Below are 16,184 nucleotides of genomic sequence, written 5' to 3'. Positions count from 1 at the left end.
AGAGTGCAGCTCGGCTGTAGCACTTTCTTCATGACTTCGGAGCTAGAGAAAGGGTAGTCAAGAATCTTTACTAACCTCTTTTGTTGCTCAGACAACAGCAAGGTTTTTCTCACCTCAGAGTCATTCTTCCTCACTGAATGTATTTGGAGAACAAAGTCATTCCCAGTTTGGCTAAACATTTGTCTTTCCATGGCACTGAGTTGTAATTAAAGCTGTTGTCCTAAAAATACTACAGATAACTAAGTTTTCTGAGGTTCAAAGATGTCCTCTAACAACAACTCTTGTGTTGTGCTGCAAACTGAAATGTGAAATTGGCTGTCCAGATGTCTAGTAGTGAGCAGCCCAGCCAGGCAGCCAGCTCTTTGCAAGGGAGCAGCTATTCCCACTGATGTGTTTCACTCCAGCAGAGCCTCAATCCTCACTGAAACTCAAGGGCTGGAGATGTGAAGCACAGCAGAAGGAGCTGCCTTGAGAGGTGCAGAGATGCCAGTGAGAGAGGAGAGGGAGTGCAGTGTCTGATGCGGGCACATCTTGTCTGGCCAGCCAAGCCAAATGTTTATCACCTTTGGATTCACCATGCTGCCCAAAAAAGCAAATCAGACATGTAGTAGTGTTGGCAATCTCTGTAGGAACCTCCTGTCTGCCAGATTCTCTCTCCCCGCCCTCCCAGCAGGTGCCAGCTGGGTTTTGCTTTCTTTCATCCTATGATTGTCTTTCATCAAAGCAAGCCCAGTCAGAGGACGCAGAGCCTAAGGGCTTACTAAAATTAGGCCTGATCTTTGGTCCTGTTTGCAAGTCCTTTCTAGGCACAGCCATGCCTGACACACAAACTGGCAAAAATCAGGGTTTGCAAGTCCTAAGTGCAGCTATGTTTGTGTCATTGTTTGCAAAGTCCTTTGGAGCAGCTGTGTGCCTGCCAGGACAGACCAGCAGCGCATGGGTTTGGATCACAGAGCCCCTGTGAAATAGATCTCAACAGACAAGCAGCCTCCACCATCCAACTACCTGACACAGGAGGAGCATAGGGGATGCAATTTGGACACAATCACACCGTGCTCACAGAGTCCTCAGCACTCAGGGCTGGTGTCACACTGGGTGCTCACTGCGGAGATCTCTGGGTCTTCTGCGAGAACAAGCAATGAACAAGATGTTAAGTCCCAATTAAGTTAATGGGGCTTAAACAAATCTTTCAAGTTGAACGTAGTGGTTTGTGTTTTAGTGGGATCTGGATCTTGCTAAAGCTTCCCTTCCCCCCTCATCCCATAGAGCTACTTAAATAACAGCGGTTACTAAAGAGGAATTATGAGCAGCAGTTCAAACCCCAAAGTGCAGCTGGAAGAGATGTTTGGAATACCTGTACAAAATACCTTCAAAGAGGTGATAAATAAGCAACAGAGGCAAGGAGGGAGAAAAAAATGTGTGGTTTGTGCCTTTTTTTTACACCTAGCTCACAGTGGTTTTTGAATGAAGAGGACATGTATATGTTGGGTCTCTGGTTTGGGTGATTGCCAAACATGCCATGGAAATCAATGCCCAGCTGGTAGCTGACAGGATGTCAGGACAGGGATGGAGCACTCTTTTAAGGATGTACTTGAGAGAGCCGAAGGGAATCAAGTTTAAAATAAACAAAAAGAAGTGATTCTCCATTCTTTATTCACCTGTCTTGGAGACTGGTGTCCCAGAAGCTCCCTCTGAGTTCCAGGGAGAGACAGGGGAGATCCTGTGTTAGCGCTGAAACAGGCTGCTCCAAGACTGTTAGAAGCTTTCTAGGCCACACCCAACCCCTTAAATTTCACCTGAAAATAAATTGGCAATCAGATCTGCTGAACACCCTTCCAGGAAGTTTTGCAAGACAGGGTTTTTTTTACGACTCTGACTATAAAGGTCTACAACCTCTCATTTGATGAACAGACAAGAGCATTTTTTTTTCCTCCTAACAAGGTTTCCTTAGAAATGGATCCACTGCTGAATCCTGAGTCTGCCTGGCATATTCTGGGGGACATCTGGTGTAAATTCTTCATTATTAGATTACATTAGTTGCAGCAATAATCATTCACATGGGATTATTACATCCAAGCTCGTCTCATTGCCTTTATCCTTTCACACATTGTCTTTCCCCTTCAAAGGGCTGTTGTGAGTCTGTGTCGGAGCAAGAAATTAACTTGTTAGTAATTTACGCATCATTTCCTCCAGCCACATGTATTTAGGGCAAGATCAATAAAATATTATAAGGAAGCGGGTGGGTGTTGTCACTGTGGGGCTGAAATAATTCCTTTGGTATCGCTGTAAATCCTTCCCTGCACACGAAAACTCACAGTCCTGCCCATCATTAGTTTGGCTGGACTGTATCAACAGGACATGGATTCAGCTCTTTTTTGTGCTTGGAGAGTTCTGCTACTTCTGCTCTCAGCCACACAAAGTGCCTCAAGTGGAGATTTAAGATTTTGAGAGAGCCTTATTTCACAGCCTTTCTTATGGCTCCTGTTGTGTAATTAAAGCTGTGCCATGTCACAGTGGAGATTCATTTCTGAGGCAGCTCCCTGCTCTGGCAGCTGCTGTAATGTGTCAGGTCTGAGAAAGGGAAAGGGATGGGAAGAGGGACCTGAGCACCACGGGTCAGGGCTCAAAAAATCTCACCTTTTGTGGGCAGTGGGGAGGCAAGCCTGAGTGGATCTGGAAGGTCACTGGCAGGTTCAGGGGGATCTGGAGTCCCTGAGTAGTGATCTGACTGCTGGGCAGCCCTTCCTGGGTAAAAACAAAATAAAGAAGTAAAAGAAGGAGTTTGGATCCATCTTACCCACAGCAGTGCAAGGACATAAGAGGGTCAATGCTTGTGGCTGATGGAGCACACTGGATTTCTTTGGCTCCTAAAGAGGAGTCTCTTTTCTCACCTCCTGGCTTCAATCCAGACTACTCTGCAGGGTTTCAGCTCCATGAGAACTTGAATTTGAGGAATTTGTTGCAGTTTCAGATTAATAGTTTCCTGAAAATGCAAGCAAAAGCAAACCAGCAATTTGGCACCCTTGCCAGTTCTGCATACCTGAGCTCCCTGTGGCTGCTTCTCCTGCAGGAGGTGTCCTGGCACTTGGCACTGATGTGGAAGGGGCTGTGTGGCCCAGCTTGGCTTTGGCAGTGCTCTGGCTGCTGATCTCAGCTGTGCAGAGGCTCCAGATCCTCAGAGTCTCTGGAGGGCAACATCTTGAGACCACTCTGCACTTTGGGACCCCCATGATTTGTTGCTGTAAAGGTGGAGAAATCTAGCAGAGGTGGTTAAAACTCCCTTGCAGGTCTGACTGACAGCCCAAAAGAATTCTTGTTGGAGTTGTGCTGGGCTGGGCAGCACACAGTGTACAGCATGGGGCAGTAGAGGCAGAGCAATCTTGCCCTTCACAACCCCGGCGGTGTTGACACAGCCTGAAGGGAAGAGCAAAGGAGATGAGATACCAAGATTATCAGTTCAGACAGGGGAGAGGAATGTTGTTTGCCTGTAGTTCTTCTCCATCAGGACTGACAAAATCCAAACACGAAGATGTCTATGCATGGTTAGAGAATGTAACAGAGATAAGCGAGCACAGGAACAAAGCCAGGGGCTCTAACTTCAGCACCAGAAAAACCGGTCACGGCACAGGCTGGTTGTTTTCTAAAAGCCTCCTCGAGACATGGGTCTGTCCAGGTCACCTGCAAGAGCTGGGGACACTGCCCAGGAATGTGTACAGAACATTGCTGCCTTCACACCTGCGCCCATTGTCCTCAGACAGCTTCAGTGAGGCAAAACCAGCTGTGCTTGGTCTCCACGGAACTCCAGTGGTGACGTGGCTGACACTGCCACCTGTGATGCTTGTTACCAGATAGAGTTGGTGTAGATAAGCCAGTGGACTGGCAGAGAGAAGGAGGAAAGCAGAACTGAGACAGATGCTCAGACCGTATGGATGGCAGTTGTTGGCTCGGTTTTGTTTCTTTAGGAGCTGGGATTAGAAGAGAAGTCGCTTCCAGGAGACACTTTCTCAGCAGAGCTGATTGCTTGGCGTGGCAGGGCCCTTCCCAGGCAGCCCAGCCCTCCACAGCCCTCCCCCTGGCATTGCAACATCTCACTCTTTCCAAAGAGACAGGAGCCTGAACAGCAAACACAGGAAACCCCAGCCCCGGTCAAGGTCTGGGAGGTAAATTTGTAACTTAGGACAGATTGTGAAGATGCTGCTCTGTAATATGTAAATACTCCTTTCTTTCTCCAACAGCCCAGAGTTGCTGAGGGAGCTGATCCCACAACTCCCTTCATGGTTGAATCTGCTGAAGAGACAGGACACAGGTTGGAAATGCAGCCAGGCATGCAGGCTCCTTATTCCCTGGAGATGGGATCCTTCCCTCATTTCTGTAAGTCCTGCCCTGACCCTGGGCTCAGCTGTGGGCTGTGAGCATTGCCAAGGGCTGTGGGGTGTGCCCAGCCTCCTGGGCGTGCTGCTCCTTTAGCCATCAGTGCCAGCTGAGCAGAGCCTTTATGGGACTTGAATTTGGGTGCAGGTTTTGGAAAGAAACCCCCAGAACACCGTGCTGCACTCTGCACTGCTGGAGAGTTCAGACACTGGGAAAAGTTGTTTAACAGGAATGGTGGAGGTGTGATGGGACAGACGGGTTCGGGAAGGAGGTGGAAGCTCTGTCCTTGAAGGTCTCTGATTTGGGGCAGGAAGATGGGCAAGCTGACCTTTTGTTTCTCTGTCTTTCTTCCAGACTGTGAGTCTGTGTTTTCCTTCTGCAGTAGAGGAAAAGAAAAGTTTTCAGGGTGTGGAGGGAAATGCTGTATTTATTGATGGCTTATACTAGAGGAGTTCTGGTGATCAGCTCATAAAGGGTAAAAAAGAACAGGTGGCAGTTACCTGTAGAGCTAGTCAAGAATTTTCCATGAGAATAATACTTTTAACAAAGTAATGGTTCACTAAAAACTGAACCTCTCCCTAGATAAATATTGATTTTGTCAAATAGATTAAATATGTGTGTGTATGTACAGAGAGAGAGAATTCCACTGGAAAACTGTCTTAATGGCCTAATTAATTTCAGATCCCTTTGAACCTGGTTTGGGTTTTGACCTGATTCAATGTGTTTCACCACCTCTGCTGCATATGAGCTTTTTGCAATATGTGTGTATCAATATTCTGACCAAAAGGAATATATTTACTTGCCTTTATATATTTCCAAGTTACAAGAAATATAAACCAGCTACCTCTCTTGCTGCTTTATTAGTAAATATGTCACATATCCATATCAAAATCAAGTTTAATTAGCATCAGCAGGAACACTATTTGCCTGATTTCTATATATCAGTGGCACAACTGGAACTGATCCAGTCAGGTGCAAAGTAACCTTTGCACCAGTTCTGAACTCTGGGAATCAAAACCAACATGTGTTGGGCAGATGTGTAAGTAAAGGACAGAGAGAAAATGATCTTCTTGTCTCTGAGCTCTAAAAAACTGCCAGCCCACTTTCATCCCTCAGGATGAAGGAAGGCTGCACAAGATCCCTGCTTGGTGCTCAGCCCCAGTCTCAGTTTCAGGCTTAGGCCCCAGACTCTGTTGTCTAGAAGTGATCCACAGAGGATTTGTCACCAGCTGCAGCCAGCAGAGCCCAGGGATGGAGTGCTGGCTGTGCTGCCCAAACCAGCTGCAGGTACTCACAGGCTGGCCCCTTCCACTCTGCATCTGTCAATTAAGTGAGCATCCTTCCCATCCTGACTTTTCCCAGCTGACCTTTCTAAGCTCAGTTGCAGGTTCTGCCCGATCTTCCCATTGACAGCTCTGAAGATTCATTCTGAATGCTGCAGAGGCAGCTGGTTTAGGGGAGAGGTCTGCAACCTTTCCTGGGCTGGCCTGCCTCTCCCATCCTGAGACAAGCTCACGCACACCTGAAAACACTCACAGGGAGCTGGGAGATGCTGCCTGTGCCTGTGCCTGTGCCCGTGCCCTGGTCCCCTTCAGACAGCGAGCTTGGAGCTGCCTTTTGCATGAGGAAGGAATGTCTGTGTGAAGTCAGGGAGCTGGGAAATCACAGGTGACTGGAACAACAGGAACAACTCCTGCTGCAACTTTCATGTAACTCCAGTGACCTCCAAGGGAGAAGACTTTTCTTGCTTGGCTACTCCTTGCAGTGGAGAAGGAACATTAAAAGCACTTTGTTAGCTAATGAGAAGGTTACTCCTAGACCAAACTTAGAGTGTTGTAGCAGTCATCACTGCAGTGACAGCAGTGGAGGAAAGTGTGAGAATGTGTTGCAGATATTTTCTGCTTCAGCTGAAGTCTCAAGGACTTTTTTACCCACAGGTTGAGGCTAGAGGGTGGTTTGGAATTAGATTTCTCCCATCTTGCTGTGATCTTGGTTTCTTTCCTGGCTCCTGCTGCAGTAGCTTGGTGAGGTGATTCAGAAGCTGAGCTGAAAGCCTTCACCACATGCCTGGTGTGATGCCGGCTCTGTAAGCCCCTTGCTTGGGCTAAGCAATGTCCTGCTGCCCAGAAGGCTGGGATGCCCTCGGGAGAGACAGGAGCTGTCTGGAGTAGGTTCCTCTGTGCCCTCTCCTGTGTCCAAGGGGCAGTGCAGCAGCTCTGGAGGACCAGGATGCCACTGCCTGCTCTGTCCTTGATGTCGGTGGTTGCTGAGCACAGCTCTCTAGTCAGATGAGCTCTTCTGCCCTGTGGGGATTTTGCAAAACTCTTAGTTCCTTTCTTGTTACAGTTTTTTAGTGGGAAGCCTTTGATACAGTTTTGGCAGAAATTGCTCTCACCTTGGCTGCCTCTCTTCTGAGCTTTCTCCAGAAACATTGCTGGGTCCTGAGCAACACATTTTGGGGCAAGGTTTTGGATGGTCCATTACCTGTGAGGGGTGGTAGAGGTGAGGTCTGCACTGTGGGGAGGCCAGGCTGCCTCCACTCCCAGCTGGCAAAGTCCTGAGCTGTCAGGAGTTTTACAAGGGCCTTATCTGTATTTTTTATTGTAGATTATATTACTCTGTTTATGTATGTATTTGTTGCTAGAGTAAAGCCTCTGTTTTCAGTGTTTGGAGGAAGAAAAGCATTAGACTGCAAATCCTGTAGGAGAAGCTGAGTTCAGAGACTGAGACAGACTCAGGGGTGGATTCTCCAGTCATTGGCACCAACCCTGCTGGGCTTGAGGGCACAGAGCCGAAGTGCACAAGGAATCTCAGTCTCCTTCTAAAAACAAACAAAATCTGAGTCTGCCATCCCTCAGCACCCTGGGGAGTTCATGGTGAGTGTGCTGCAAACCCAGAGCAGATGAAGCTGCCTGGGGAGCTGGGCTGTTTTGAGGTGCAGGCTCCCTCCTTTCCCCTTGGGCCCATTTCTTTGGGATCCCCGGTGGAAAGGAAGGCATGGGAGCAAAGATGTCTTGTCTGGGTGCTGGGAGCTGTGCTTGCTGGTCCTTTGCATGGGAGCCAGCAAGGTTCCAGGAGAACACAGCCCTGTTTTTGGAGGAAGGCTGCCGCGATGTTCGGCTGGCCCAGGGGGCAGCGAAGGGGTTAAAGCTCAGCCGTTCTGCCCAATCAGTCTGGCTCGCCTGTAATAACCAATTAACGAAGTGTAATTGTGCAAATCCATATGTGGCAGTAATTACCAGAGAGATTAATGGATTCCTTCCTTTCTAAGCGGACCCCACCGCAGCTTGCCAGCGTCCCCCGCCACCTGAAAGGCTTCGGAGCGGGGGGAGAGCGGGAGCTGCTCTTCCCCGGACACTGTGATGAAGCCAAGCGGACAGGGAGGCCCTGTGGGGACTGCCCCGTGCTTGTTTAAATAACCCTTTTCATCTCCCTGCCTTCCTTACGTCCAGCTCGTTGCTCCCTGGCTCGGGCCCGGCCTCTTGAGGACAGTTCGTGCCCAGCCTGTCGGGCCCGGGCTGCCGTGTCCCTGCCCTCCCCATTGTCCATTCATTCCCTGCTCCCTGGTCCCCTGTTTAGCCCTAATTGCTGCAGAATATCGCGTCTGTTTGCCCTCTTCTTTTGTAGCTTTGTTATTTTAGTTGCAATGGGTAATCCAGCAAACTGTTAAAGGCATACACGGGGCGAGGAGGGGACAGCAGGGTTTCAGGGACAAAGGGTTTCAGGCCAGGATTTGGGGTTGTGTTTAGGGGATGGCAGCTCGCAGGCAGGCTGGGCCTGACACATGCTCCAGGGTGGGTTTTCTTAAGGATGTGTGACCAGAGAAGCCAAGAGTGACCCTGGAGCATGTGAATATTGCCCCCCTCTTAATGCTCTGAGTGGTGAAACAGGGCACTGAGTGCTGCTGGGGGAGGAGGGGGAGCATTTGTGGACCTGTCCCCTGGTAAATCAGCCCTGGGCAGCACAGACTCCTCCACAGCTGCACCAGCATCTTGGGCACTGGAGATGCAAAGTGCCCTGTCCCACCTTGGTTGGACTTAACCCCACATCACACACAGTCTGAGCACTGCTGACCCACGGCCAGAGGGAGCTGGGGAGAGCTCAGCACTGCTGCAGTGCTGGGCGATGTCCCTGCCCCTGACAGGGATGTCGTGCAGAGCCTCAGCCCGTGGGGAGGGCTGATGTGCCGGCTGGGGACCCGCCTGTCACCGCCCTCACGCACAGGGCCACATGTGCCCCGGGGCTGGCTGGGCCTGCTCAGCGGGGGATGGATAGGGCAGGTGGCTTCCCTGGGATGGCAGGGAGTGGTCACATCACATCTGGCGTCAAGCATCCTCCCTGCCTTCCTCTCCAGGCTGGAAAGGGGATGCTAGGGTTTGAACCTGGGTCTGTGAATTTGTTTGTTTGTTTGTTTGCCCTCTGTGTGTAGGCTGGGGTTTGCACTAAGGGTAGGTCAGAGCTCTGTGGGCCAGGTGAGAGCTTGTCCTGGATGTAAAAAGCACCCAGACAGAGCCAGGCCAAAGGTCCATCCATCTTGAAAATGATGGATTCATCCAGGAAAGACAGGAGCAGAGTGTGTCCTTCCTCCAGCAGGTACCCACCAGCAGCCTCTGCTATGAGCTGCTCAGCATCTCCCATTACTGATACCCTAGTGGGTCCAGGACAGGCTGCCCCCAAATCTATAATGATATCTGCACAGACATCCCTGAAGAGCACGTCTGGCCTTCATTTGGCTGTTCTCTGGCAGCCCTGGCCCCATTCACTGCCCCACAGAGGGTGAAGGATGTAAATCACCCTTTTCTTACTGCTGACTTGTTGCAAAGGCCAGGAATGTGGCTGCTCAGGGGGAGTGGCTGTGCAAGGTGCTCATCAGAGACACAAGCAAGGCTCTTCTCCAAGGGGAGTTACAGATGATGGGGGAGATTCTGGGAGATTCTTCCCTGAAGGTAGGTGATGGGAATGCACAGAAAGGTGCAAATTCCTAAAGGAGTGGGAGAGGTGGAGAACACTGACTGAGATTCTGCTTTTGGGTTTCCTTGCTTGGGCTTCTGGAAGCCAGGCCACACAGATTGCTTGGTTTCCATCCAAGAAAAGGCACCAGGGCTGCTCTTGGGCACTCCAAATGGGATTGTTTTGCTTGTCAGAGAGGTGTGTCTCTTGGAGCCAGTTGAGGCCCTTGATTCCTTTAGCTCTCCCATTTCACCTAACCATGGGTTCATCAATAACTCCTCTTCCCTTGCTGCTGGGTCATCCCAGGCTGGAGGTGATGTGTGCCAAAGCATGGCATGTAAATGGATTTCCTGGGTCTGCTCTCCTTGTGGGATCTTCCCTTTCTGGAAAGCTTCCCACCGGACACAGATGCCTAGAGGGATTCAGGGAAATGCTTGGGGCACTGAGAGATGTATCTCGCACAGTTTATGGTGTGCTTGAAGTGTTGGGTCCTTGCTGTCCTGGATTTTAGGGGCCAGGGCTGCAAGATTTAGTAGATAGGTGTGATTTAAAAGCCTTATTACTTAAATGAGCCGTGGAGACTTATTTGTGAGGCTGTGGCTTGGCTCTTAAATGTTCAGAGTTCCTGATGAGAACATCCCTTGGCCTGTGCTGACTCCCCAGCTGTGCTTGGGAACTCTCTGATGGGAAGTGCCAGTCTTTGCAACCATCACAACAGACCCTCATGTGCCCTAGGACTGGTGAATTTATCAGTCTTTCAGAGTGTGATGCTGGTCTGGAAAACTTAAGGCCTGAAAAGGGACCAGATTTTTCAGCTGAGATCTGGCTGGCTGGCAGAGGAGACAGCTCTGTGAAGAAGCTGATCTTCAAGGCTTGCTTTAATAAGCTGACTTAAGTCAGTGCACATCAATGCAGTGCCAGTACTTGAGTATGCCCACATCATCCCAGGTCATTCCTCTGCTTCTGCTGTGTAGAGGCTGCTCCTGCTCAGAGGCTCAACAGGACAGGGCCAAAATGTGTGGCTGGTGCTCTTTTCTCTCCATCTCTTTCTCCTGCAAAGGGGTTGAGGGGCAAAGAGCAGATATTTGACAGCAAATGTCATTCCACATCCCTGCAAATTCTTCACGTGCTTGCTCCTTGCTGCTGGGCTGTCATGTGTGGTGTGTCCCTGCCTTCATCCAGGGCTGCCCCACAGAGGGTGAAGGATGTAAATCACCCTTTTCTTACTGCTGACTTGTCATCACAGAAACAGGAGATCTTTGTGCATGAGAGGAGACAGGGAAGTCTTGAGAAATCTGCCTCTCCCTCCTCCTTGAGGACACACTTGGGTTTTATAGGTATTTGATTTCCTTTCCTGCTCTTGGGGACCCAATGGACAGGAAGAAATCTACTGCAAAAGGGGTTAATGTGCCAATGGCACCTGCAGAAGTGGAGGTGGGATCCAGGTGAGCTGTCTGGTTCCTAAGGAGCTCCAGGCATCCTGTGAGAGGGGCAGTATCCCACTGTGGCTAATAGAAAATGCCTCGTTGACTGGAGCCAGGACTAAACTCCAAAGACAGCTGGCTGAGAAGTGCTGGCTGGAGCTGTGCCTTGGTGATTTGGTGGATGTGACTTTTGGGCCCTTGGCCCAGATCTAAAGCTCTGTGGCCATGTGGCCCATAGTGCTAATCTGGCATAAATGCCCTCTCCTTCCCCAGATCTTTTCAAATTATTGTAATGGGGCCAATTTGATAAGGCAGGCTTTATCCTGGACCAGATTTGCTGGCTGCCAGAGAGCAGCCTCTGTTGGAGACACGTAAGGAGAGACAGGAGTGATTCAGAGAAAGCTGGAGCCCTCACTGGGGCATTAATTTGACAGTGGGCACTCAGATGCTCACACCTGATCCAGGCAGAGCTCAGTGCAGAAACCCAGTGAGAACAAGCTTGGAGCTGTGCCCTTCCTTGGAGAGAACACAAATCAGAAATCCAAAAGTACCTGCTGAGCTCTCCTCTCCCATGGCAGGACACAGAGGGATCTGGGATTAGATATTTTATGATAGATACCAACCTTCTGGGCTTTGGGGGCCTGGCTGCTGTGGCTGGGACCTTGGGGACCCATGGCTGTGCCCTCAGCCATGAAGGTACTGATGGTGTGGTACTGGTACTTGATGTGAAGCTGTTCCTCTTGGATGCCTCCAGCTTTCCTCCCCTGAGAAAGGAGCTACTCCAAGCAGAAATAACCCCTGTTACTTGAACTCCAGGACAGCCACGTTTGCCTGTCTGGTATAAATAGACCATTGGAGGCAGCCGGACGTGATGGAGATTGACAGGTTGTCTCCGGAGTTTTGCACTTGCTGAAGCAGGAGGAGATGTAAAAGCATCAACGTGGGGATGCACAGCATGAGAGCAGCAAGCAAAGCCCCCCAGCTGCACAGCAGGCTGTGCCACCTGCTGGGGAGGATGCAGGTGGGGGCCCTTGGTGGCCCTGAGCAGGGCACTGCTGTGACAAGACCCTCCCCAGCCTGTGCTGAGCCAGGCGATGTCCAGCAGATGCCTTGTGTGTCACCCAGCTCAGCCTCTTGCTAAAACTCAATTTCTGCTCACAGAAATCCAGGTTTTCCAGCCAAAAAGAGAATGAAGAATAGAGCATGATCAAGGGGAAAAAAAAAAGGAGTTGAAAATTTTCCAGAAGTTCTGTAGAGATAGGTATGGGGACCAAGTTTCACTTAGGTAGTTTGGTTCTAGGTAGTCAAAGAAGCCTCTAAATCAGTATTTATTTGTGACTGAGGGTTGCCTTTTTAGATTTTTTTAAAGTACTTGTCCCTACAAGCAATAATGGAGGGTTAACCTGGACAAGGAACACCTTCTGTTGAGATGTTTTGTCTGAAAATGGTTGTTGTGTTAAAACTGGGAAATTGTTTAGGCTGTGTCTTTCAAGATTTCTGAGGTCTTTTTTTTTATTATTATTATTTTATTTTTTTTCCCCAGGAGATGAGGAAATCCTTGTCAGGGTGTAGTTTTCTTTGAAGGAAGATAACCTAACTGTTTTCAGGCATCTTGCAGAAATCTCAGCTTCACATCATGCGAACAGCAGGGTTAAAGATGGGCTTGTATTTAAATGACAACCTGTGTGTTCTCAGGTGTTCTGAGTGGAAAGTTTGCTTGTGGGGCAGTATCAAGGAGGTAACAAGTGAACCTTTCTTCACCTGTCCTTTGAATATCCCTTGCTGAACACCAAATGACTTGTCAAGATGAACTTAAGAGCTGAGTATTCTTTTCCCAACAAAATCTCTTCTGGACACAAGGCCCTTTTGTCAGAGACCTGCTTTTGGATCTGAGTGACTTCAGCACTTGCACATAGAAATCTTCACTTCATTCATTGCTCATCCAACCTGGAATTGTGGTTTTACAGCACAGTTTGCTGTCTTGCACCATGGACAAAAGAAATAAGATGCTTACCTTGAAGTGTGAGGGATGGGGGACTCCCAGCTGGAATATTGTGGTTCCTTTTTTGTCTCTCTGATCTTTTTTCCAGGAAAGGTGAAAAGGTGGAGTGACCTGTCTGAAAGCAGGCAGGGAGCTGTGAACTCCCAAACTCTGAGCTTCCAACCACTCTGGCCCAACCACCACTTCAGGATACAATGCATGCCCAAAGTTCTTTGTGGCACAGCACAAATCTCCTGCATCACATTCCCTTGCAAGCCCAACCCAAAGCAACCAATACTTTTTACAAAGTATCATTTTCCAGAGGATCCAAATGGCCACTTTTTTGGACCCACCTTCCCAGGAATACTTTGCTGCACGCTTTTCCATGACGCTGCCGCTGCTGACCTTTCTGCTCTGGCAAGGGGGAGTCTCTGGGAGCACATAGGCAGTGATTCTTCCTTGTTACAAAGGCCGGGATTGTTGGCAGCTTGACGCCCCAGAAAGTGTCTAATTGACTCGACTCTCTCTAGCTGGGCTCCGAATGGATTTTCTGCCTCGGGATATCTCGGCTCTATAGTGGACCTGTTGTTTTTGCAGCCCTCATGATATTGAAAAGTGCATTGTTGGCGTGGGCAGTGCGGGTCAGGGCGGATGTGTGCGGGGAGCTGCCCGCCGCCCCCTGAACCACTTCCAGCGCACAGAAGTGTGACAGGGTCACCTGCCAGCCTCCCCCGGGGGCTCCAAACCCTCCAGGGGCATCCCCAAGCGTAGGTCTGGCTTGATGGGCACGGCTGACAGGCGTAAATGTGCCCTTTGCATCTCAGGGAGCGTTCGCGGGAAAATATCTCTGCTAGCTTGGCAATGTTTGCTCACGCTGATGCCATGGAGTGGCCACCTAGAACAGAGGGTAGACAAGAATGAGAATAAAAATGGGTATTTATTGAGAATAAAAGTGGGTATTTATTGAAGGCTTCCAATAGGTACACCTTGGGCAGTCAAAAGCCTCCCAGAGGGGGTACACCCAAGATGGACAGTGGTCAACAAGTTTTTCAGGCAATTATAAGTTTGGTCTGTTTACATATCAGGGGGTAATCCTCCAACTACAGCTTCAGGTAATGAAGTACTTTACTCCAAGTTTGCTCCCCCAGTTCACTGTTGTTTACGTCTCTCAGGGCCTGAAACAATGAGGTGTCCTTGAGTTTCAGGCCTAGAGAATAATTGTTTTGTCTGAAAAAAATGGGAGAACTGTAACTAACAGGCTATGGTGTTTAAGAGTTATACACTAAAGCAGTACAGGATCTGAAAAATATAAAAGCTAAATCCTAAGGCATCAACTCCAGTGCATCTCCAGTGTGGGCTTGGCCCAGGTGCCTTCTGGGCTGGGCAGAGGCCTTGTCAGGTATCTCTGTCACCTTGCACAAATGCCTGGGAGCGCTTTGCCTTCATCTGTGTCAAAATATGTAAGTGCCACCACTGGTGCCTGTCTGAGGAGGTAATTCCCTGCAGGATTGGGCAGCTGGGCTTGGCAACCAGCAAAGCTGCTGGAGGTGCTTAGGCAGGCGTAAGAGGATTTGGTGACACCGCTGATTAGTGTCCAGGGCCTCATTACAGTGCTGGTAATTGCAGGTCTCCCAAGGTTTCAACAGGCTGGTTTAAATCTGCCCTCAGAGGCTGTGCCTGGCTGCATGGGACAGTGCTTTCTGCAAGGTAGGCAGTGCCCTCCCTGGAGCAGCCTGGCACTGGGGATGGTGGCCCTGGCCCTGACACCTTGGGCATGGGGAATCACACTGGGTGGCAGCTGTGGGGCTCAGGGAAGATCTGGGGAGAAGGAGAGGGCAGGTGTTTTTGTGGTGCTGCTGTTTGAATGTGCTGCTGTGAGTAATTGCATTAGCCTGGTGGAGCTCTGAGCCTAATTTCATTAGCTTGGTGTCTGTGGTTATTGCTGGACATGAGGAAGGGCAGGGATGGATGAGGAAGGGCAGAGATGGATGGGGAAGGGCTGATGCAGCAGCTCCCTCCCTCCATCTTCAGGGAGGCAACTTGCTTTTGGTGACTTTTGCCTGTCCCAGGCCAATGCCATGGACCAGTGCAACAGATGGATGAGGTTGGCTCAATCCACTTGTTGGCCTGGAGAAATCCAGTTTCAAGTCCCTGCTCTGGCACTGACTTCCTGTTTGGCCCTGAGCAGGTCATCTGGTGTCTGTGTCACCCTCAGAGGCCAGCAGGGAGGAGAACGGGCATTTTGGCTCCTGGGACACTCAGCCTGGTAGCCCTTATTGCACTTCATTAGCCATGTGAAGGGAACCCCAGCTCCAACATCAGCATCCCACGGAAAGTGGGTTTTCCCTGGAACTCTGTCACTCTGGAGCAGTGTGGCAGGAGGAAGATGAATGCACAGCTGTGGGATTATAAGAGCTGCAGCCTTTCTATTTGGTCATATCTATGGCATCAGTATATATGTGGACTGCCTTTGCCTTTAAACAAAGATGGGGTGGGGCTTGATGGAATTCTTGAACATATTTGGGGTTTTCCTAGTTGAAAGAAAAGGGACCACATTTGCTTTCCAGCTTTCCGGTTCTGGCACAGAGTGGGATAAAATTATTCCCCTGAAGGCCTTTATGCAGTCAGGCTCCAGAGACCAGCATCCTAAAAGGCTTGGTGGAGTAGTACTGGTGGAGGAGTTCTTTGAGATGCTATTCCAGTACACTGCAGAAATACTCCCTGTAGTACAGTGGTCTTGGAAAGTTAACTGGGAAGTGAGTGACTGAGCTGGGGATCCCAACACAAAGTTAACATTTTGGTTGGCTTGAATGGCTCTGCTTTGTCAGGAGTCCTGCTCTGACTTGATGTCCCCAGGTGTGGCTGCTGGATGTCCCCTGGCAGCACTGAATCCCATCTGGGTGCTGCATGGCAATGGTTTTCCTTCCTAAATTAACAGTGGCAGCCATAATGTCTTCTCCTTTTACACAACAAGGAGGATGGGCAGGGGAATAAAAAGCATTTAGTACCTCTGAAACTGTGAATTGTGCTATTCCACAAGAAACGGAGGGGCTGCCTCTGCTTAAGAAAAGCTGGGCTGGCTCCTGGAGTCTGTCTGTCACAGACTGACTTGGGTGCAGGGACTGCAACTTCTCCATGCTCCAAAATCTGTGGTGGTCTCCTAAATTAATTGGCTGCTGCTTGATTAGCCTGAGGAAAGGGCCTGGAGGGGTTTCCTTGAAGTTGCTCTGTGTGTGCATGTGTTCTGCAGTGCTAAGCACTCACTAACCCAGATCTGCTAAAAATCAATAAAGTAATCCACTTACTGCTTGGGACTGCCAACCTTTTTAAGGAGCTCAGAGCTGTTTTGTCTTCTTTCCTCTCCCAAAGAAAGAAAAGAGCTGTGGGGAAGGGGGTGCTGACAGAGCTGGTCTAAAATCAGGCTCTCTGCTCTGGGCAGATCAATAAAAATAATTCCC

The 16,184-nt window shown here is 49.6% G+C and overlaps 1 protein-coding gene across 1 annotated transcript in view; it reads left to right on the top strand.

Annotated features, from left to right (window-relative positions):
- Window positions 1–4,274: 4,274 nt before the first annotated feature.
- Window positions 4,275–16,184, top strand: part of RXRG (retinoid X receptor gamma) — a gene marked incomplete at both ends in the record, with an annotated part of 36,412 nt that continues 24,502 nt past the window's right edge. The window contains one exon of the mRNA XM_083867082.1: window positions 4,275–4,371. Coding sequence (XP_083723208.1) covers window positions 4,275–4,371 — 97 coding nt within the window. The remainder of the gene's footprint in view (window positions 4,372–16,184) is intronic.

Source organism: Zosterops lateralis (assembly GCF_965231275.1).
Source record: "Zosterops lateralis genome assembly, chromosome: 9".
NCBI lineage: Eukaryota > Metazoa > Chordata > Aves > Passeriformes > Zosteropidae > Zosterops > Zosterops lateralis.
This window is presented reverse-complemented; position numbering and strand designations above follow the sequence as displayed.